The sequence below is a fragment of the Anabrus simplex genome, chromosome 4 (assembly GCF_040414725.1).
Source record: "Anabrus simplex isolate iqAnaSimp1 chromosome 4, ASM4041472v1, whole genome shotgun sequence".
NCBI classification, from domain to species: domain Eukaryota; kingdom Metazoa; phylum Arthropoda; class Insecta; order Orthoptera; family Tettigoniidae; genus Anabrus; species Anabrus simplex.
The window spans coordinates 13,038,116-13,062,515 of NC_090268.1; the positions used below are offsets into that span (position 1 = coordinate 13,038,116).

The 24,400-nt window shown below is 42.8% G+C and overlaps 1 protein-coding gene across 1 annotated transcript in view; it reads right to left on the reverse strand.

Annotated features, from left to right (window-relative positions):
- LOC136872119 (uncharacterized) overlaps nt 1-24,400 on the reverse strand; it is a 665,288-nt gene that overhangs the window by 293,831 nt on the left and 347,057 nt on the right. Inside the window, exon 2 of the mRNA XM_068227340.1 lies at nt 20,585-20,746. Coding sequence (XP_068083441.1) covers nt 20,585-20,746 — 162 coding nt within the window. The remainder of the gene's footprint in view (nt 1-20,584; nt 20,747-24,400) is intronic.

A 24,400-nucleotide genomic window follows, 5' to 3' on the forward strand; every position in this document is an offset into this window, starting at 1 on the left:
CCTGCTGTTCCTCACATGGCGGTATTAATCGCAAGTAATACCGACCCATGTTGTTCCTCACATGGCGGTATTAATCGCAAGTGACGCCGACCCATGTTGTTCCTCACATGGCGGTATTAATCGCAAGTAATACCGACCCATGTTGTTCCTCACATGGCGGTATTAACCGCAAGTAATACCGACCCATGTTGTTCCTCACATTGTGGTATTAATCGCAAGTGACGCCGACCCTGCTGTTCCTCACATGGCGGTATTAATCGCAAGTGACGCCGACCCTGCTGTTCCTCACATGGCGGTATTAATCGCAAGTAATACCGACCCATGTTGTTCCTCACATGGCGGTATTAATCGCAAGTAATACCGACCCATGTTGTTCCTCACATTGTGGTATTAATCGCAAGTGACGCCGACCCAAGTTGTTCCTCACATGGTGGTATTAATCGCAAGTAATACCGACCCATGTTGTTCCTCGCATTGTGGTATTAATCGCAAGTAATACCGACCCATGTTGTTCCTCACATGGCGGTATTAATCGCAAGTGACGCCGACCCATGTTGTTCCTCACATGGCGGTATTAATCGCAAGTAATACCGACCCATGTTGTTCCTCACATTGTGGTATTAATCGCAAGTGACGCCGACCCAAGTTGTTCCTCACATGGTGGTATTAATCGCAAGTGACGCCGACCCAAGTTGTTCCTCACATGGTGGTATTAATCGCAAGTGACGCCGACCTATGCGTTCCTCATATAGTGGTATCGATGAATGATTGATGTTTGTTTGTTTAAAGGGGCCTATCATCGAAGTAATCGGCCCCTAATGGTACAAATAAGACGAAATGAAATGCCAACTTAAAATTCCAAAATCCTCCACTGACCAGAATTCAAAGCATGGGGACGAAGAATGATTGGATGGACGGATATGAATTTTAAACGATCAGTGGATACGACCCGCAGTGCCTCACATGCACAAACGCTGGCACAAAACAGTAGTATTACTGACCAAGGGACAGCTTCTATAGCACGATGCTGAATCGATTATACTAATAGTCAAAACGGGTCCAAAATCCAGGTCATCAGCCCCTCATAATGGTATTTATCGCTAGGAAAGTAGAACTATGCTATTTGTCATGTTGCGGCACTAATCAAAAGTAGCGTAGACTCGCGGTATTCCACATATTACGGTACTATTCACATGTAGTGTAATGCGCACATGTAACACAGACCTATGGTGTTTCGAAAATCTCGGCGCTATTTGCAGGCAACGCAAACCTATAAAGGCAACGCAAACCTATGGCGTTCCTCACATAGGTGGTCTAACCACAACAACTCGTACTATCCCGTGGAATTCCTCATATAGTCGGTAATAATCATAGGCAAGACAGAACGATGGTGTCGCTAATCCCATGGTGTCGCTCATATAGGGGTACGAATCACAGGTACTATAGGACCCTCCTCCTCATTCACACAATGTCACTACCAATCACAAACATATTGCGTACCTACATAGTGGTACTACGCGCAAGTATATGCAACTCATGGTGTTCTCTGCGTGATTGTACTAATTACAACTAGTCTCATGGTTCTAATTGGATCATCCCTTGGTCGCCCCTTTTAGTCGCCTCTTACGACAGGCAGGGGATACCGTGGGTGAATTCTTCGTCTGCTTCCCCACCCACAGGGGCGGTGTGTTTGGTCCGCGAGAGGTACCGGTATTTTATTTCCCCCAACTCTCCTGGCAAGCCGGTTAGGACCCCCTATCCGCCACCTGGGACGCGCCACGTGGGAGTATCACCTCTCGCCCTGCAATGGCAGCGTAGGAGGTTCGTGGCATAGTGGTATCAGTGGCAAGTAATGTCGGCCTATGGTGTTCCTCACGCGGTGGTATTAAACGCAAGTAATCTCATGGTTCTAATTCTGTCATCCTTTGTTCGCCCCTTATAGTTGCCTCGTACGACAGCAGGGAATAACTTGGGTGTATTCTTCTACTGCGTCCTCCACCCGCAGGTGGTTCGATCTAATAAACTTGGGGCTCAGATCTGCCTACGCCACTCAGCTTTTCTCACAAAAAAGGAGGATTCGGACACGAGGTACTGGACGGGATTGAAGTTTCATCAAGAGAAGCCATACGTAGCAGCATGACTGACTGCACATCGTACTTCGAAACTTTAGAACTGAAAATTTCACGCCCATCTGCTTTGGATGTCATAGAACACTCGGCTAGTGATGTGTTAATCTTGATTGTTTCCACACGATTACTTTTTCGGTTATTCATTTGAATTTCCGTTCGAATAATTGGGGCAATTGAATAGTGAATGCTTTCGGAATAATCGAATGAACAGTTATCTTAATGTTGTCATTAGCTCATCCACCTCATCACAGGGAAATTATAATTACCTGTCTCCATTCGTTTAAAGAAATTTTGTGGATAGAACGGTTTACGGAGACGCCGAGGTGCCGGACTTAAGTCACGCAGGAGTTCTTTTACGTGCGAGTAAATCTACCGACACGAGGTTGACTTCCTTGAGCTCCTTCAAATACCACCGGACTGATCCAGGATCGATCCTGCCACGTTAGGGTCAGAAGGCCAGCGCCTCAACCGTCTGAGCCACTCCGCACGGTATATTCGACTATTTAAATAATCGGATGGATGTTATTCGAAAATTAAAACTGTTCGTTTGTGCCATCACTCAAACAGTATTTTAAATTCATTCGTTGATTTGATCGATTGTTTAAATAACTGGATAGAGTTTATTTGACTATTGAAAACACTTGAGTCTCCAGACAATCACTGTATCCATAGTCTTGTAAATCCGAGAGGTTTGTTTTTCTTTTCATATTTAAGGATCGCATTGGGAATATATGCTTTACTTTTTTATGCCATACCGAGGTGTTTGATAATAATTATTCTAAAGCTCCTATCAACTCACGCTGCATTGTCTGGTAATATCATTGTTTGATCTCTATCTCTCTCTATATTTTTTAACGTAACATTTTGTCGTTGTGGTGATGGAAATGGGGGTGTAACTACATTGACTTATAGAAATACGATACGATAACCAGGTTTCGTCATTACTGCAGTAATATTAAACGAACCAACACATCCATCTCTCTTTAAAATTATCTGTCTGGATCAGGCACCTAGCAACTCACTGACATTGCAATGAACGGTCAGATAATATTTAGAAAACGCGCGTACTTCGTTTGGCAGCGTGATACGTTATCACGAAAAGCAGTCAGTTATGTGTGATGGCGTATTTAAATTGGGTACCGAGCGAGCTGGCTGTGAGGTTGCACTCAGGAGATGGTCGATTCCAACCTCACTTTCCGCAGACTCTTTGGTGCCCCATTTTCACTGTGCCTTAACTACGGCCACGGTCGCTTCGTTTCTTGGCCTACCCAATCGTCTTAAAACGTACATCATCATTATAGACTGTTATGTTTCTCAGCATTCAGTCTGCAAGCCTGTGTGTATTAGCTATATGCCTTCACAATCCTCTATTTGTACTTAGCTCTGTGCTCTAGTTCTGTACCTCCTATCTATAAATCTTTAGAAACTGAGCCCATGGTGTTGTTCTTTACCCACCACGATCGAATCCCCAGTTAATCTGTCCTCCTCTATTCGTCCCACGTGATCGCACCACCGAATCAGGTTTATGCGTACAGCTTAAGGGAAATGAACATCCAGTCATTCGAGGATAGGAATTGTGATGATGATGCTTGTTGTTTAAAGGGGCCTAACATCGAGGTCATCGGCCCCTAATGGTACGAAAGGGAATTACAACAAAAACTTCAAAATCATCCATCTACCAAAATAAAGAAAATGTCATGAATGAATGGATGGACATGAAACCAAAAACAAAAACAAAAAAACAGTGGATCCAACTCAAGAAAATATCATATATAGTAGTATCACTGACCAAGGGACCCCTTATAAAGAGAAATTTTGAATCGAGTGCGCTTGATGTCTAAACGGGTTCAAAATCCAGGTCTAAGGCCCCTCAAAATGGTACTTATCGCTAGTAAAGTAGAACCATGGTATTTGTCATGTTGGGGTGCTAATCAAAAGTAGCGAAGAATCACAGTGTTCCATACAAGATGGTACTACTCACAAGTATTGTACCTCGTACAGGTAACGCAGACTTATGGTGTTTCTCACACAATGGCGCCACTCATAGCCAACGCAAACCGATGAGTTTCCTCACCTAGGTCTACTAGTCACGGGTGCGGGTCCCACGGGCCCCGTGGTGTTCCTCACATAGGGGGTACAACTCACAGGCAACGCAGACCCACGGTGTCGCTCATATAGTGGTACAACTCACAGGCAACGCCCAGACCCACAGTGTTGCTCACATGGGTACGACGCACTGGTACTGGAAACCACCAGGGGAACCAACTCACTGCTGCTACTAATCACAAACCTATTGTGTACCAAATATAGTGGTACTACTCGTAAGTAAAGGCGACCCATGGTGTTCCCCGCGTGATGGTACTAATCAATAGTAGTTTCATGGTTCTAATACCAGCATCCCTTCGTCGCCCCTTTTAGTCGCCGCTCACGACAGGCAGGGTATACCGCGGGTGTATGCTACATGTGCGTCCCCCACCCGCAGGGGGTAGTGTGTTTGGTCCGCGAGAGGTATTTTATTTCCCTCAAGTCCGCCGGCAAGCCGGTTAGGACCCCCCTATCTGCCACCTGGGACGCGCCACGTGGGAGTATCACCTCTCCCCCTGCTACGCCAGCGTAGTAGGTTCGTGGAGGATAGGAAATGTGCCAGCTGCCGGAGCCTGTCGCACTCATCTGGATCAATGTTAAATGACTAAGATCTCCGTTTGGTCCAGCAGAAATCTCAAACGGACTGACCGGGATTTGAACCATGGAACCCAGCAGTGAGAGGCTGGTGCACTGCTCCCTGAGTCACGAAGGGTCGGACATCGAGTTAATTTTTAACTTAGCATCTATCTGCTGATTCTTGAGTACCGTGTGCTGTTGTTCCCATATGTTTGTACAAGTGATCATTCTTGCTACTTTTATGTACTATACAGGTTACGACCTATACATGCCGTATTTTTTTGACGAGTAATTGTCCTTCATCACCGCGCAAGACATTCAGAGCGAACTTAGTTTGTTTACGTTCGGAGGAGCGAGCAGGTGAGCCGGCGACAGCTGTGTGTGTGACGTAGCTGCAGGAACAAGATAGGCTACACACCTGACGGCACGTGTAGCCTGCCTGACCTGGTATGTTCTGGATATGATCGTCACCCCTTCACGAACATTCGATTGAAATTTTATTTTAAACTTCTATAATAATAATCGCAGCGACTTGGGCGATACTGAAACTGTTTCTTTATCCAATTCAGACAAAATTACGTATTATTTCTTCTGAACAGTGTGTAGATTATTTGTGTGCGACGGAGAGCAGTGTCTTTGATACACTCTCGAACAGTCACCTATTTTATTTTATGTCAAGTGCGCCTAACAACGAACTGTGCTTTTCATTTCAACCTTATTTCTTCGTCAAAGTGTTTAGTATTATTGCATGACTGACAGCAGTGTCTTTGATAAACTCTAGAGCAGTCATACATTTCTTTAAATGTCAAGTGCTACTTTATTTACTGGAAGATCACCACGAACTGTGCCAAGTGCGTGAACAATTTTCGGTTTCATTATTTCTATTCATGAACTGTGCTTATTTTCTTCCAATCTTTATGCTACCGGCATCTTCATCTTTAGTGAACTTGTAAATACTATCTACAAGATTAAGAGAGAATTCGACGGCATATCCCAACCATATTAAATGAAACAGTGCTGTTAGACCAAAGTGTCGGGGGACTGTGAAAATTCGGACACTCGTGTAAGTTATGTGACGAGTGATTACCCCGAAACATCGTCTGAGATCGTCGGAGAACATCGGAGGACGTCAGAGAACGTCGGAGATCGTCCAGAGCTTCGAAAGTTCGAGACTCAAAGCCATATCAAACCGACCTGGGTGTTCCGGCCTTATCTCAACGTAATATTGACTACTTGCAGAACGTGTTCCAGTCCTATTCAGCCTGGTGAACTAGGAGCACGGGTCATCAAAATGCGATGTTGAAGACAGTGACTATCAACAGTAAAGTAATGAGCACTTTGAAATGCATTTTCTGAATAAAAAACTATTATTCAATCTATTTAAAAATTTCTTGTAGATAGGACCCTGCCTCCTCTACCAAGCCGTAGCTACAAATCACCCAGTATTGCCCTGAGTTCTACTTCGTGCTAACTTTAAAATTAATTCATAAAGTCGGGCTATTTTACTGGTACAGAGAGGAGAATAAAATACGTGGCACCCTACACGTTGGGACACGATAGCTAGGTTAACAGTGCAGTGCTATCAAATTAATAGACAATCACAACACCCTGGATGTGGTGTTTCTTTTTGCAAAAGTGAAATTTATGCCCTGGACGTGGCAAGTTGTTTATGTTTTATGTGTTCTTGTTATATGGTTGATTTTCTATATGCTAATATATGCTGAACTAAGTGCTTTTGTACTTTTAAAGTCACTGATATTTCCATTTATGATTGAAAATTTCTAAGTGTCACGTTTTAAGATATTAAAATTGCCATAAATATGGAGAATATTGTAGCAGCAATTGAAGCCCTTCGGCTTAATATGAGTGAGGCTAACGCCAATTTAGTGACTAGGCTTACTGCAACATGCGCTAACTTAGAGCGACGTCTCGCTGAAGATAATAGCAATCTCTCTAGCATAGCTGAGGCTAATTTTCAAACTAACGCTAACCTTGCTAATGTAGACCAACGTTTAAACAATTTAGCAGAATCAAATACCAGCCTAGATAGGCGATTAGCTGAAGCAAATGCCGAAGCTAAAGCTACCCTTGCCAGCTGGATAAGCGATTGGCAGAATCTAGTGCTAAATTAGAGCAGCGTTTAAACAATTTGGCAGAATCTAATACCAAATGGGATAGGCGATTAGCTGATGCTGATGCCAGGTTAGATAAGCGCTTACATGTCACAGTTCAATCCCAATTTACTGAAATGTATGCGAACTTAGAATCGCGTTTTAACCAAGCTAGTGTGAGGACAGAAAAAAGATTCACAGAGTCCAATAAAAAATTCGATGACCGATTCACTGAAATCCATTCGCAACTAACTCGTAATATCGAAGAGATGAAAACTACTATTAAAGATCAAGTCATAGAAGTTGTTAAGGAAGTTTTGACGAAGGTTTTTCCTTCAGTCCAACAGCTTTCACATGACACTGAGGATTTCAAGGCTGAATTTCAGGAGTCACATGATCAGCTTTTACAAATGCAGGCTAAGATTGTTTCTGTCCAATATACTCTTAGGGACACGGTTAAGAATGACATTTGTAGAGTTGGAAACGAAGTTGCTTCATTAAAAGCTAAGCAGGGCGAGTTTGAAAAAAGGTTCACCCAGCAAGCCGATAATACGTCCACAAAAAATTAGTCGTATTTGCAAAGATGTTGATGAACTTAAAACTAAATTAAAGAATGATGTCAAGCAAGTCGAAGGAATAGTCCAACTCCAGTTGGGAGATGTCAAGGATAATCTCGATCAACTAGCCACTAAAGTTGTTAATCTTGAATCTCGAGATACGTCCAGACCCATTCATAGTTCAATAAAAGGAGTCGAAGAAACATCATACTAGATGACTATTGTTAAAGTCCAAGAGGAAAAACCTCTTAAATTATTCGGTACAAAAGTTACACGTCTAAGGAATTTCTGATTAATGTAGAGGAAAATTTTCAAGAGCAAAAAATTAGCGCATATAGAAAACTAAGAACAGTCGCCCGATTATTAGAAGGCAAGGCTCTTTCCTGGTATGCCGTCTTCAAATTTAATTTTAAGACATACTCTGACTTCAAGAAAGCTTTAATTGATCGTTTTTGGAACACAGAAACTCAGCGCCTTATCAAACTTCAACTGTATTCGAGAAGGTATAACATCTCCATCAACACCTATCGACATGCAGATTTTTTATTATCTCAGTTGAAGAAGATGCAGTATTTAGACCCTCCTTTGCCTGAGAAGGAACTCATCCAGATTATTACGTTACAGTATCCTTCTCACGGTCAAGAGATCTTAGTAGCGGCGAACATTCAGAACTTGGATCAATTAGATGCTGTATTACGACGTCTTGATACTGCTCATGCGCAGGGTACTTTGAAACTGAGCAAGAGTAAGATGAAGCCACCCATCCAGTTCAGGTTAACATATCTGAACCATTCCGACAAAGTCCTGAACGAGCGGACAGAAGGGATAAGAGAGATACTCAATCTTCACCTACGCTGTATAGAGGGTAAAAGAAACGCCTATACCGCGGCCAGGCGCCGTACCAAACTAAACCTACCTGGTTAAAACAAGAGGAAAAGAGAGAAGAGAGTATAGACTCAAACAATTCCGACTTACACAAACGGTGGAAGGAAACGCAGGACTACCTCTATCAGAAGAAACAAGAGGGTCATCAACCTGGAGCGACTTCTCTTGAATACCAAGAATACCATAAGAGAAACAACACCTTTGGTCAGAATCCAGAGTCCACAGGTGCTGTTGAAAAAGAAACTTATATTTTTCGGAAATGGGATTGCCTGAAAATGAGGAGATTGGGTCATTCCATGTGGACATAGTTAATTATTGGACATTGATGATGATAGCTTATTATTTGAAGACGAGTTGCCCATTCGTCAACATGTCCAACGAAGTTTACCGATAATCAATATTACCATCGGGGAACTTCAAATCTCGTCACTAGTGCACTCGGGAGCGCACGTTTCCCTGATATCTGACAAGTTGATAACATTAATCAAGGACAGATATAACATTCTCATTTTGCCGGTAGCGTCAGTTAAGATCAAGGGCATTACTCCTGACAGGAATATCAAATGTAAGTTTGCTATCAATGAAGAAGTGTGTGAGCATATTTTTTCTGATAGTCTCGCCTATGAAGTTTAACCTTACCTTGAGTTCAGACTTTATATCTAAATATAAGGCTACCATTTGTCAACACAATTCATCTACGTAGGATTGGATCTGCAGAGTTACAGCTGGTAGACGGTGAAGATCTTAGACTTCCAGGGATTGATTTACCGCGTGCACAAGTCGATGGTGTGATTGGCGATGCCACCCCAGTCGACCAGGTGCAGAAAGAAGAGGGTGATCCCGATGAAGAGGGACCCATCGATGAAATTTTGTATGACAAAGGGCCCGATTTTCTCACCTACATCTCCAGTGTAAGTGAAGCCACAGATTGCCACACTAATATAGCAGCGTCGGAAGAAGAGATTTATCAGACATATCTGGACGTCTTCGGTGAGAAGCCTGGAGAGATTAAGAATTTTAGACACCACTTCAACGTCAAGGATACTTCGCCCTATAAACGCAAGCCATACCTGGTGCCTGAGACGTATAACGATGAACCCGGACACTGATTCGTCAGATGGAGGCTGATGGAATTATCTCCAAGTGCGTTACGCCCTATATTAATCCGCTCACCATAGTAAGGAAACCCTATCATAACCTGCAATTATGCTTGGACGCCCGTGCCTAAAATGACCATCTGGTACTTGAGTACGACCACCCTCCTCCGCTTTAAGATCTCATTAAGCGATTTTATGGAAATATACTTCTCAGGCATGGATATGACATCATATTATTTTTATATTGTATCAGATGAGCACAAAGGACACTTGAGAAGATTTCTTCATTGGATAATGTGCCTCTGATCCCGAAAAATACTTTGAGTACGATGAAATCAAAGGAAAATCTTCATAGTATTTTCTTTTTCCCTGAGAGGGAGGAATATGTACCGATTACGACCTGTACATGCCGTATTTTTGACGAGTAATTGTACTTCGTCACCACGTAAGACATTCAGAGAGAACTTAGTTTGTTTACGTTCGGAGGAGCGAGCAGGTGAGCCGGCGACAGCTGTGTGTGTGACGTAGCTGCAGGAACAAGATAGGCTACACGCCTGACGGCACGTGTAGACTGCCTGACCTGGTATGTTCTGAATATGAACGTCACCCCTTCGCGAACATTCGATTGAAAATTTTTAAAAACTTCTATAATATTAATTGCAGCGACTTGGGCGATACGGCATTTTGAAGAGAATAACATAAAGGTCTCAACTTGTGAATCTCAAGAAAATCCATCGAGGGATTCGCCAGATAATTAACTTCGAAGAGGTCACGTTATCTGATGACGTAGCAGCCCCAAACTGAACATAAGCTGAGCTCGCTTGACCTGATCAGACAGTCATAGCTGGGTGTCCCACCCTGACTCTGTCGGCACTTCAACGAACACTGCAGCGTTGAGAGTCTAACTTCGAATGATTTAAAGTCTTCATATGGGACTCTGACAGACGAGTTGAAAGTATAAATTGTGCGCGCGTGAACTCTAATGTATAACAAAGTCTTTACAATGGACATTGAGTCTATCAATCAAGTTGAACTTATAATCCGTGCGCGTATTGGAACTCTGATTATGACAAGTCGTTTATTGGACTTTGGTGACAACAGTCAAGTCGAACTTATATTCTGTGCGCATGTAAAAACTTCTCGATATAACTTACTTTCGTTCTTGTGGAAATGAGTTTATTACCACGTTACCTGTGTGAAACTTAGCCTCTGAACAAACATTAATTACAATGTGACACTACTGCGATTTACTAGGAAGTGGGATATTTCTTTTCAAATCTCAGTCAGCAGAACTTAATCTCTAAACGCATGTGATTAATTTCAATGTGACACTAGTACGTTATACTATTAAATTTCAGTCAGCATAACTTCATTAATGAACAAGGGTGTTTATGAGAGTTTTCGAACTTTCACATAAACGTCAATGCAAGTGACTACCATAATCGTGTGCTGCGACACCAGTGTTTCACCCGGAACTCAAACTGTGTTCTTTACCCAATTCAGACAAAATTGCGTATTATTTCTTCTGAACAGTGTGTAGATTATTTGTGTGCGACGGAGAGCAGTGTCTTTGATACACTCTCGAACAGTCACCTATTTTATTTTATGTCAAGTGCGCCTAACAACGAACTGTGCTTTTCATTTCAACCTTATTTCTTCGTCAAAGTGTTTAGTATTATTGCATGACTGACAGCAGTGTCTTTGATAAACTCTAGAGCAGTCATACATTTCTTTAAATGTCAAGTGCTACTTTATTTACTGGAAGATCACCACGAACTGTGCCAAGTGCGTGAACAATTTTCGGTTTCATTATTTCTATTCATGAACTGTGCTTATTTTCTTCCAATCTTTATGCTACCGGCATCTTCATCTTTAGTGAACTTGTAAATACTATCTACAAGATTAAGAGAGAATTCGACGGCATATCCCAACCATATTAAATGAAACAGTGCTGTTAGACCAAAGTGTCGGGGGACTGTGAAAATTCGGACACTCGTGTAAGTTATGTGACGAGTGATTGCCCCGCAACATCGTCTGAGATCGTCGGAGAACATTGGAGGACGTCGGAGAACGTCGGAGATCGTCCAGAGCTTCGAAAGTTCGAGACTCAAAGCCATATCAAACCGACCTGGGTGTTCCGGCCTTATCTCAACGTAATATTGACTACTTGCAGAACGTGTTCCAGTCCTATTCAGCCTGGTGAACTAGGAGCACGGGTCATCAAAAGGCGATGTTGGAAGACAGCGACTATCAACAGTAAGGTGATGTGCACTTTAAAATGCATTTCCTGAATAATGAACTATTATTCAATCTATTTAAGACTTTTCTTGTACATAGCACCCTACCTCCTCTACCAAGCCGTAGCTAGAAATCACCCAGTATTGCCCTGAGATCTACTTCCTGCTCACTTTAAAATTAATTCATAAAGTCTGACTATTTTACTGGTACAGTACGTTACTTCCAACTTATGAGTAACTACCAAGTGTACCCAAGCTTCACTACGATATTCTAGTATACGGATTTCTGTGCAAATTACTGTACACGCAGTGAGTAAGATTACTATAAAATTGCATGTCCCTTAGCGCTATACGAGAAACAAATCAGGGAGGACGCCATACGTTTTTTGCGATGTAAGGTGCGCGTTGGGAAATGTTGATGAAAACAGAAGGCCGCGTTTCCTACCGCAGTTCACCATCGAGTTCGGGAGTTTCTAGTATAAGGGTAGGCCTACTTGCCTACTGCCATTCACAATGGAGGTGTGGAGTTCTCATTACATAGGCGGGCTCCTTTTCCTAATGCCGGTCAGGGTCGAGTTGGTGTGTTTTGGTTATAATCGAGAAGTGCAGTTCAATCTAAAGTTAGAAACGAAGGTGATGTATTGCAGAAAAGAAATGTCTCACCCTAAATTGTGATGATGAGTTGCGGATTCAAGAAACCGCTAAGAGTGTGAACCACGGAGCTATAATTCGGTGTAATTGGGTTTTTATTGGTGCACCCATTAATTTTTTATAGAAGTATACACTCGAGTTTTCGAACTTTCGATTCGGACAGGAGGCCAGGATCGAACCCGCCAACATGGGCTCAGACAACCGGCGCTCGAGCGTTTGACCCTAATTGATGCCCCTGGTTTCACCCGCTGCGAATTTAACCGAATCCAATGAATATGAAGTGAGCTTTTCGAGGTATTCCATTCGGAATTCTACTTAACTTTCTTAATAATAATGTTGTTCTTGATTTACGTTCCACTAACTACTTTTACGGTCTTCGGACTCACCGAGGTGCCGGAATTTAGTCCCTCCGGAGTTCTTTTACGTGGCAGTAAATACGAGATTGACCAACGGACAGAGCCAGGATCGAACCTTCCAGTTGGGGTCAGAAGGCCAGCGCCTCAGCCCAGTACTTCATATCTTTAGGAGAAACACAGGAATAGTCATATAGTCAGTGGATCGCATGCAACGACAAACGGGTACCGCAAAACGTTGATGACTGTGAAACATTACAACACCTATTGATGTTGTATCCGCAGTAATTGGCCAGAGGCAATGATTTCAATTTCACCAGACGTATACTCCGTTGATTCTTGCTTTAAGGGGCTAAACTTCTGGATCGTCGGCCTCTTAGACATTAGCATGAGATTACAAAAATACAAAATGCAAGAGGTCCAATCTTTCACAGAACTGTAGAGAAGAATCACTCCCTAGACGTGGCAAAATTTATAACATCGCGACTTGAAAGAAAAAAAAAATGTTTACCAAAAGCGGTTGAACAGGAAATATGGAAGTGAAAGAACAGATAACTGGAAGGAATATCAGACTCGGCTGAAGTTCGGCTCTAAAGTTGAGAGCCCCTGAGTGTTCCTTTATCTGGTGATGATGATGATGATTATTGTTTAATGGGTCATCGGTCCCCAATGCTACGAAATGTAATGACATTTTAAAAGTCCAAACCACATCCACTGACGAACATTCAAAACGTGATAATGAATGGCTGAATATGAATTTAGAATAATCAGAGGACACAACTCACATAATTGAAAGTTAAAATAATCCCAAAATTAATTCATTGACTAGAATTCAAAAAGGCGGCTATGCACAATGATTATGAGCTTAAAACACTCATTGGATCCGACCCGCAATTCGCCACCTTCCCATAAACAAACATAAAACAAGGTATATACTGACCAAGGGGCTGCTTCCAAACACAGTCCTGAATCAATGATACTTTTTGTCTAAAGGGGTCCGACATCTAGGTCAATGGCACCTCATAATGGTACTTATCGCTCGTAAAGTAGAACCTTTGTATTTCTTATGTAAAACAAAGCAAAACAAGGTCATGAAGGTCCTTGGAGGGGTGAAGGGTGAAGGCTTCCACTATCAATAACCTCGGCACTTGATGTGGTGGAGTGGTTAGCTCTACGCCCGGCCGCCTTTGCCCCAAGGAATTAACCTGGTACTCATTTTTGGTGTAGGCTGAGTGAACCTCAGGGAAATGTGCACCTCCGGAATTCTCGTTTCTTAAAGTTTACAACTTCTTGACGGGGATTCGAACCCACGTCCTTCCGGGCGAAACGAGCACGCCTTTACCACCTCAGCCAGGCAGCCCCTATTTATCATGTAGCGGTACTAATCACACATAACGTAGACTCATGGTGTTTCAGGCTTTGTAGTACTACTCACAGGGTAATACAATCGCATTCATAAAAAACAGAACACCTTGAAATACTAGACATAGGAAGTTTATATTCACAAGACATGTTCATTAGTATGTTCTGGAGAAACGATTAGCATTTCAGTCGCTAGGTTCAGCATGTGTCCTGTTGCCTAATAGGCTCTGGGTTATCCATGGGTACTGGTAACTTGCTCCATGCGTGATGGCATAGACGCGTACAAGGCGCGAATGGCGTCCTGGGGTATAGCCATCCATGCTTCATTCACCACACAGTTCACAGTTCCACAGTTCCACAGTTCATCTTTGGTGGTTGGCATTGGGTCACAGCGCCACACCCGTCTTTTCACCATATCCGACACATATCCGATTGGCGACAAGTCCGGTGATCAGGCGGGCCAGTGCAACAGTCTGACATACTGTGACTACAAGCAGGCACGTGCTTGTGCAGAAACATGTGGTCGCGCATTATCCTGCTGAAGTATGGCGTCTGGGGTGTCGTGCAGAAAGGGTATGGCTACGGGTCGCAGGATATCGTTCACGTAGGCCAGACTGTTCACAGTGCCCTGAATAAGCACCAACTGTGATTTGTGTTTGTAGCCAATAGCACCCCACATCATAAGGCCTTGATTAGGCGCTGTATGTCTTATGCGAATGCAGTTAATGTGATGGCTCTCCCCTTGTCTGCGGCGAACCAAAATGTGGCCCTAATTTTCAAACAAACACAACCTGGATTCGTTCGAAAACACTATCTGCTGCTATTCCTGTCCCCAGTGACGTCGTTCCGAACACAATTGCAGTCTAGCATGTTGATGCACATTAGTCGAAGATAGGCGGAAAATTGGACGACGCGCCCATTCTGGGTCCGTAATAAACGGCCACGGACTGTCACTCCTGATAGTGTACGATGTGTTACACTGTTCCACTGTTGCGCCAGATCCGAGGAGGACGCAGATCTGTCGCGCAATACCATTCGGATGAGGTGTTGGTCTTGTCGGGGGTGGAGGTGGGAGTGGGGATGGGGGTGTGATCTGGGTGGTGCGAACAGACGCATTCCGCCTTGTTGTACGACCTTCTGTGAACCATTCTGTACAAACACTGCTTTGTACTGCCGACACACTTCGTCCCACACGAGCAGCAATTTCCCGGATGGATGCATCACGTTCTCTCATGCCAATAATGCGCCCTCTTTCAAACTCGCTCATTTGACGGTACGGTTCTCGCATACACCTGCGAGGCATCCTGCACGTCTGCTCAAGTCACACTGATTCATTACCTTCGGTTTACAGCGACAACGAGAACCGCAGGCACGTTTTACCAGTCGGTGGGGGTGTGCCGAGGAATCGATGTGGACCGTGAACGTGAGGGAGGACATGATTCAAGTGCTAACCACTTCTTCACAACATACTAACGTACATATTCTGTGAATTTGAATTTTCTACCTTTAGTCTTTGAAGGTGTTCTGGTTTTTATGAACATGAGTGTAAAATTCAAGAGGTCCAATCCTTCGAAGAATGGTAGAGAAGAGCCACTCCCTAGACGTGGCAAACTTCATAACGACGCGACTGGATGGGAATAAAGACTGAAAAGTGAGGTTGGACAAGAAATATGGAAGTGAATTAACGGATAACTGTAAGGAATTTCAGACTCAGCCAAAGTTCACGGTCCGAAGTTGAGAGCCCCAGAGTGTTCCTTTATCTCGTGATGATGATGCTTGTTGTTTAATGGCTCATCGGTCCCCAATGTTACGAAATCTAATGATTATACAGTGACAAAAATTCAACACGTGATGATGAAGAATGAATGGATGCATATGAACTCACAATACTGAAAGATAAAATACGAGTAATTCCAAAATCAATCCACTGACTAGAATTCAAAAAGACGACGATGATCGATAACTACGAACTTAAAACAATCAGTGTATCCGACCCACAATGCCCCGCGTTCCCAGAAACTAACATAAAACAAGGTATATTCTGACCAAGGGGCTGCCCCCAAAGCACAATCCTGAATCGATGATGCTTCTTGTGTAAAGAGATCAAAAATAAAGGTCAACGCTCCTCATAATGGTATTTATCGCTAGTAAAGTAGAACTAGTCACAAATAACGTATACTCAAGGTGTTATCTACTGACAGATAATGTACGTCGCACACGTAACGCAGACCTACTGTGTTTCTCACATAATGGCGCCACTCATAGGCAACGCAATCGTATGGTGTTCCTCACATAGTGGGTGGTGAAAACTTCGGAAAGGATCATAAATGTTACGGGGATAAAGAGAGAACAGAAAAGCGAGTTATAAGGAATAACAGTTATAAAATTTACCGGTATTTAAACAGTATTAAGAATATAAAAATAAGTAGCCTCTGTGGCTCAGACGGCAGCGCGTCAGTCTCTCACCGTTGGGTTCCGTGGTTCAAATCCCGGTCACTCCGTGTGAGAATGTTGCTGGAAAAAGCGGTTGCAGGACAGGTTTTTCTCCGGGTACTCCGGTTTTCCCTGTCATCTTTCATTCCAGCATCACTCTCCACTATCATTCCTTTTCATGTGTCAGTCATTAATCATTGCCCCGGAGGAGTGCGATAGGCTTCGGCAGCCGGCACAATTTCTATCATCGCTGCAAGATGGGGGCTTCATTCATTCCATCCCTGTCCCGATCATTGACTTGAAAACAGGTTGTAGGTTTACATTGTCAAGAATATAGAAATGATTATTCAGATTACAATTGTTAAATGAAGTTAAGTTTAGCTTAACAGCCACGGGTACTGCACATGAAATGTTATATATCAACTAGAAATTTCTGAACAAACTGAAAGTAATAAATAAACTACATTGTAAGCTGACCAATGTAAAACCAATAATTTAAGCTGAAAACGTACTGATACAAAGAAAACATTACAGCTAACTGAAGATTACAAAAAATTAAATGACGAAAATTCACAAAAAGTATTTGACTAGATTACAAGCTCTTGAAGAGATGAGATTTATAGCATTCCTCCAGGGAGAAAAAGTTCAGCAAAACTTTTTAAAAACCAAATAACAGCACTTAGAGCCTTCAGCCACAAAATTTAGAAAATTTTAAAGTACAAATTACAAAGAATAGCCTATCAAAGGATAGGCAAGGTTACATCATCGGTGCCAATCAGCGTGAAAGTTGCCGATGACGTGGGCAATCGTGTCCAGGTGATACTAGCCAATGACAATTTAGGCAAGAAAGCACAGGAAATGGTTTTCATTAAAACTGTGACATGAACACACTCTTTCATACTGATGAGCTACGTGAATTACGAACAATTTTAAGGTAAGATTGACGTCAATAAATAACGAATTTGATCAAAAGCGAGAGGTACCGAGATTTTAAGAGTATAAATATAAATTTGTCTTCAAACTGCGAGTACGTTCAAGTGAAGCATGTACAAGTGGATATCAATCAGAGACAACGCAAACCCACAGCATAGCTTTTATAGTGGTTCTAATCACAGGCAACGCCCAGACAAGTGGTGTACCTCGAAACGCAGACCCATGATGTCCACAACCAGATACTGAAACAGGCTAGCGATTATGGCCTCTTTTTACCTGCTTGGGATGTTCCAACACAAACTGGACAGAGGGAGCCTCAGTCATAACGGCGGATAATATACCTACACGGGTACTGAAAACCCAAGGTGATCTACGTGCAAATCCATGGCATTCCTCACATAGTGATATTAATCGGAAGGAAAGTGGACTCACGGTGTTCCTCGCGTTATTACAGTCACAGATAATCTCATGGTTCAAAATTGGTCGCCCCTTTTAGTCGCCTCTTATGACAGGCAGGGGATACCGTGGGTGTATAGGAAGGAATTTAAGACCAATCTTAATTTCACGCTCCGAAGTTGAGAGCCCTGTGGGTTCCTATGTTTTCATTAATCTTCATCCCTTAGACCATTCTGCCGAAACCATTATCATCGAGGACACATTGTCACGCCGGTATTATGCACCTCCCATTTAAAGAGAGGTCTGGTGTTGGCTAGAACGACCGGTCTGGGTGAGAGCCAGAATATACTTACCTCTCTTACTCCAACGCAAATTGTGATGACAGTAATGGACTTTTCTTACCTCTCCGTTATCTGATCTCAGTCCAGAGTTATGGAGCCATTAGCAGACCGCAGTCTCCAGGCTGATAAAAGAGTCCAGGACGTGTTGTAGGCGTTGTGTCGGAATAATGAAGGCGACTTTCTCATATTTCACCTTGATACAGATATACACTTCCAGGATTTCCTATTCTTATTTCAATTACAATTTAGTTTATTACTCAGCAACTTACTTGAATGAATTATTACATTTCACTATTATCGTTATTCTTCTTGTATAATGGGTTCAAAATCCGGGTCAACAGCCCGAGATAATGCTGCTTATCGCTACGAAGGTGAGAACCAGGGTATTTTTCACGTAGTGCTACTAATCATGAGTAACGTGTCTGTTAGGTCATCAGCCCAGAGGCTGGTTGGATCCTCAAATAGCACCACCAAAGGCTATGCAGTTATAGGGAAACCGCAAAAACCAATGGCAGAGCCTAAATGAGGCATACTAGGCAAGATAAGGAGTGAGGTAGTTTGCCATTGCTTTCCTCACTGGACCAGAAGGTGTCACTGCAGCACGACTGATCCCATGAGCAACACCTTTCATAACACTCAGATGCACTAGTCGTGCTCTGAATGTCATTACTCAGCACCACCCATACCCCAGCAGCTTCCATATTGTCACAGCCATGGATGAGACTGGGACTTCGGTGGAAGCTACACTTTGCTCTGGCCTGTGCCAAGAGACGGATACAAAAATACTGCATCCATCAAGTAATGGCAACAGGCGGGATGAGTAACGTAGGCTTACGGTATTCCACACATTACGGTACTACTTATAGGTAATATAATACGCACAGGCAACGCAAACCTATGGTGTTTCTAACATTACAGCACCACTCATATCCAACTCAAACCCATGGTGTTCTTCATACAGGTGTACTAACCACAGGGACTCGTACTATGCGTGGTGTTCCTCACATAATGGTACTAATTACAAGCAAAGTAAGCCCGCGGTGTTCCGTATATAGTGGTACTAATCACAGGTATTGTAAAACCCCATACTGATTCACCCTCTGTTGCTACTAATTACAAACGAACTGTGTACCTAACATAGTGGTACCACACGCAAGTAAAGGTGACCCATGGTGTACCTTGCGTGATGGTACTAATTACAAGTAGTTTCATGGTTTTCATTCGATCAACCCTTGGTAGGCGATAACGTGGGTGTATTCTTCGACTGCGTCCCCCACCCACGGTGGGTTGTGTGTCTGGTACGCGAGAGCTATTTTATCTCGCTCAAGTCCGCCGGCAAGCCGGTTAGGTCTCCCCTATCCGCCATCAGGGACGCGCCACGCCTGCGTACTAGGTTCGTGGCCGTTATGTTTTCTGAATGTTGTAAGATATAACGAGTCCGTAGGTTACCTACTCAGGACAATGCTGACTCCACGCAGGTTCCTTAATATATGGTAATTTACAAGGATGATCGAAATGTAACGGTTCAGTTTTTTCTGTTACTTGGTGGAAATCTTCTAAACTGTATGATTATGGAGATTGTGATGATGGTTGTTGTTTATAGGGGCTAACATCCAGGTCATCGGCCTCTCTAAGTTCTCTCTTTGCTGACTAATCATATCTCTTCTGTCTTACTCCCACGTTTGTTAGTCATAAAATATCCTAAGTTTATTAATATTCCTCTGTTTCTATTTCCACTCTCGATATTATAGAATATATCCTGCGGTTAAAGGAGTCAATTAGGTTAACGTTGAACACCTGTAAACATTGATAATCGTCATCACCAAAACTATCCAAATATCACTACTTCAACGAAACTCGGTGTACTTGTATCAGAAGACCAAGGAGAAGCCGAAAGCTCCCATAATGTTAATTTATTATACTGTTTTGATCGTTCAGATCAAGAACATGGTTTAAGGCTTAATCTACTTACAACATTCTTGCAGCGTTCCTATTGAAAATACACTCAGTGTCCAAAAGTTATGGGAAGACACTGAATGTGATGTTAATAACAAGTAGTTTCCTGCCATCTTCATGCTCAGGGGCCATACACGGCAAATTTTCTAATGGGACACCCCTTCCAGTGAATTTTCGTCACTCAGTGTATATCCCTAAGACATGAGTTTTGGACATATTATGTTTATTAAGGTCGAAAGGGACATATGAAGATGCGGAGGTACCATGGATGTATACCATCCCAACACAAAAAATGGAATCTGATTCCCTTTCGACTTTTGGTGGTGATGACGGCAGTGGCTGTTGTTTTAAGTGGTATGAACTTCTAGAACATTTGTCGACATTCGGTGAAATAATAATAATTATTAAACAGCTCCATTAAACTTAAAATGTTAAAAACTGAGAGCAGTCATATTTGAATGATAAGCATGTGGTACACTCACTGTTGCCGCAGTGTTGTTCCAGTCCACACTGACTGCAGCGGTTGGGAGCACTCCGCCCACACGGACAGCCGCCGTCACGCACACAACAGGCGCAATCCTCACGTGAAGCGTCAAACGAACAACGACAACCTTGGGCGCCTTGAGTCCACAAGTCCACTTGACCTGAAACATAGAGCATTCTTTATGATCTAACAGGACCATGCATCGCCATTACCGAACCTTACGTACATTTCATCAGAACATACACGTTCTATATAAAGAAATTATTATTATTATTATTATTATTATTATTATTATTATTATTATTATTATTATTATTGAACGAATCAAATATTTATAAGAAATCATGTGTAGAAAATTACATTATGTTGAGGTTGTATCTTCATGGAACACATATTATATTACATGTTTAGTTCAGATTATCGGCCCTTGATTCCGATAACGTACTTGCCTCTTACTCGTGGCCCAGAGTTTGATTCTCGGTCAGTTCAGGAATATCAATTCCTGACTGACGGGGTTCACTCAGCTTCTGAGACCAACTGACTAGATGACCGATATGAGAGGCAGAAGACCTGGTCAGGAAAACCAGTCGATAATCTGAGAGTGTTGTCATGCTAGCCACACCATAGGCTACCTCGCTGGACCAGCCTGTGGGTGCGGGCGGTAGAATACATCCAGGGTATCCCCTGCCTGTCGTAAGAGGCGACTAAGTGGGGTCCCAAGGGCTCTGAACTTTGGAGCGTGTGCTGACGACCACGGGGCCCTTAGCTGAGTCCTGGCATTGCTTCCACTTACTTGTGACAGTCTCCTCACTTTCATGCATCCTATCTGACCTCCCTTGGTAACTCTTGTTCTTTTCCGACCCCGACGCTGTTAGGTTTCCGAGGACCAGGGAGTCTTTCATTTACACGCCTTTCGTGACCCTTGACTTTCTTTGGCCGATACCGGTACCTTCAGTTTTCGAAGTGTCGTATCCCTTCCATGTTTTTCTCTCTGATTAGTGTTATATAGAGGATGGTTGCCTAGTTGTACGTTCTCTTAAAACAATAATCACCACCACCACCAGCGCCTGGCTTGGCAACAATCGTCTTAACCACCCAAGAAGCATCACGGGATTCTGTCTATATTATTTTAGATTGTACTAAATTACATTCCAATGTTCTGTATTATTCTTAAGGCTTTACTAATTCGGGGTTGATCTTATGTTCCCCACTTTCCTGCATTACTGATATCGATGGTGCACAGACCAATTGGCTTAAACCTCCCGAATTTACAAATGAGGTTGTGTGTGAATCAAATAGTTAACAATTTAACGCATATTCTCGTAAATTGGCGTAAACGTCAACACCTTCCTTCAATGCAAAAAAAAAAAAAAAAGGAAGAAATTTGAAGGCGTAACCCCACATATGCCAAACCAGATTTTTTTATATAAATATTTTTTACTGTTATATTTTTCTTATTTTCCTAATTCTCTCTTTGTTTTTCTTCTATTTTATTTTTAAGGACGACACACACACACATAGAGTCCCCGGGCTATTGGAATTAACCAATGAAGATTAAAATCCCCGATCCGGCCTGGAATCGAACCCAGGACCCTCCGAACCGAAGGCCAGTACCCTGATCATTCAGCAAACGAGTCGATTCCTGCCCATATGGAAGGAAAATATTACTCTGATCGATAACGAATAACTTTCACATTCCACAAGCTATGAACATCAGCAAGCACTGAACAATAGAACAATACGCCACGCTGGTGGTGATGGTATCAGTTATCCATTATGGTGCTACAGCTAGCGTGCTGGCCTTAGATCACCGGGCCCGGGTTCGATTCCCGACAGGGTGGGGAATTTTGACCATAATTGGTTAATTTCGCTGGCACGGGGGCTGGGTGTATGTGTCATCTACATCTTCATTTCATCCTCATCACGGGAGTCAAATCCAAAGACCTGCATCTGGCGAGACGAACTTGTCCTTCGATTTTCCCGGCATTTCATTATGCTGCTACAGCTCTGATTGGCTTTGGCCTACCAAGCAACAGTTTCTCATCCACGAGGTGAGGCATGGTCATCTCGTGACCGAGGCAGCCACGATACCCCTAGTCCGCTAGGTGGGCCATTAGAATGAGCAGTGTCTCAGAAAACAAGAAACTAAGAGACAAGTGGTATTATGTGCCCTAATTTAATCGATGAGTACCAAAGGAAAAGGAATGATAAAAGGAGGATTCAATACGAAAATGTAACAAATGACGTAAATGCCGAACTCAACTAGGTACAAATTTTACAAAATATTTCACCAGTTTAGGACACAATCAGAGGGTTTTAAAGGAAAAGAGCAGTCCGAAAAGAACTAAACTTATCCTGAAATTGGCCCTATATGTATTAAACATATGAAGCACAACCGAAGCACTTACGGTATCTCTTGCCCTTCTGAAGACCTACCTCGTCAGTCCAATTGGTGCAAGTTTATGATAAGTATATTTGAATGCGTTTATTCGTTAGATTACATTCAATAAGCTCAGTGATTGATTTTATAGCATTAAAATGCAATCCCTCTATTTTCAATAAGCTAAGGAAATGGTTTCCTAGGATGAAACTAAAATACCTGGTTTTTCGTAGAGTGGCTATGGTGAAACACTGCACACAGAGAACACAAAGGACAGATACATATATTGGCTAACTATTCTTTGTTGAATTGGTTTACCGATATTGAGCTAGCTTGATCACTAACTGTTACATAATGCTGCGTCCTTATTTTTGTTTGCGATTAGGTATGGGACACTTGGAAATATACAGTAACTGTTTTTGTTTTACGGCCGATGGAGTGATATTATTGTGTGCTGCTTACCAACAATGTTAACTTTGTTTCTTTGATGAAAATTTAAGAAGAAGTAACAAAACTCAAGCAATATTAACGACACAACTTCCAGAATGTTTCACTTATCAATCAATTATTCCAATGGTCATATGGCGACGATGGAACAGGAAAGAGCTCTGAATGCGAAGGAAGCGGCCGTGGCCTTAAATAAAGGTACACCTCCAGCATTTGCCTGCTGTGAATATTGGAAAGAACTGATGTTGAGGGCTGCGCACAGTGGAGTTCCAATCCACCATCTTCCGAATGCAAGCTCCCATGTCACCGGCTCCTCATAATAATACTAATCACTGGTAAGGCAGCAAAATTGTGTTCCTCCTATAGCAATACTAATCACGGGCAACAGCCAAACGCGTGGTGATCCTAACATGGTGCTACTAATCAGAGGCAACGTAGACCTGTTGTGGTACTACTCATAGGTAAGGCGGTCCCATTCTGTATACAGGTGAACCCACACGTCGCAACCAACGTACGGCACCTTTTCTCGCGTGGATATTAGTCCGCGCAGCGTAGTGCCTCCCCCTCCTCCTCCCCCTCGCCACGGTGGGATACACACGATGGTACCAAACACAGGCAACGCCCAGACCCGTGGTGTTCCTCACATTAGGGCGTGTGCTACTCCTAGGTTACTTATATCCATGGTGTTCCTCACATTAGGGTGTGTACTACTCCTAGGTTACTTATATCCATGGTGTTCCTCACATTAGGGTGTGTACTACTCCTAGGTTACTTATATCCATGGTGTTCCTCACATTAGGGTGTGTACTACTCCTAGGTTACTTATATCCATGGTGTTCCTCACATTAGGGTACTACTCCTAGGTTACTTATATCTACGGTGTTCCTCACATTAGGGTACTACTCCTAGGTTACTTATATCCACGGTGTTCCTCACATTAGGGTACTACTCCTAGGTTACTTATATCCATGGTGTTCCTCACATTAG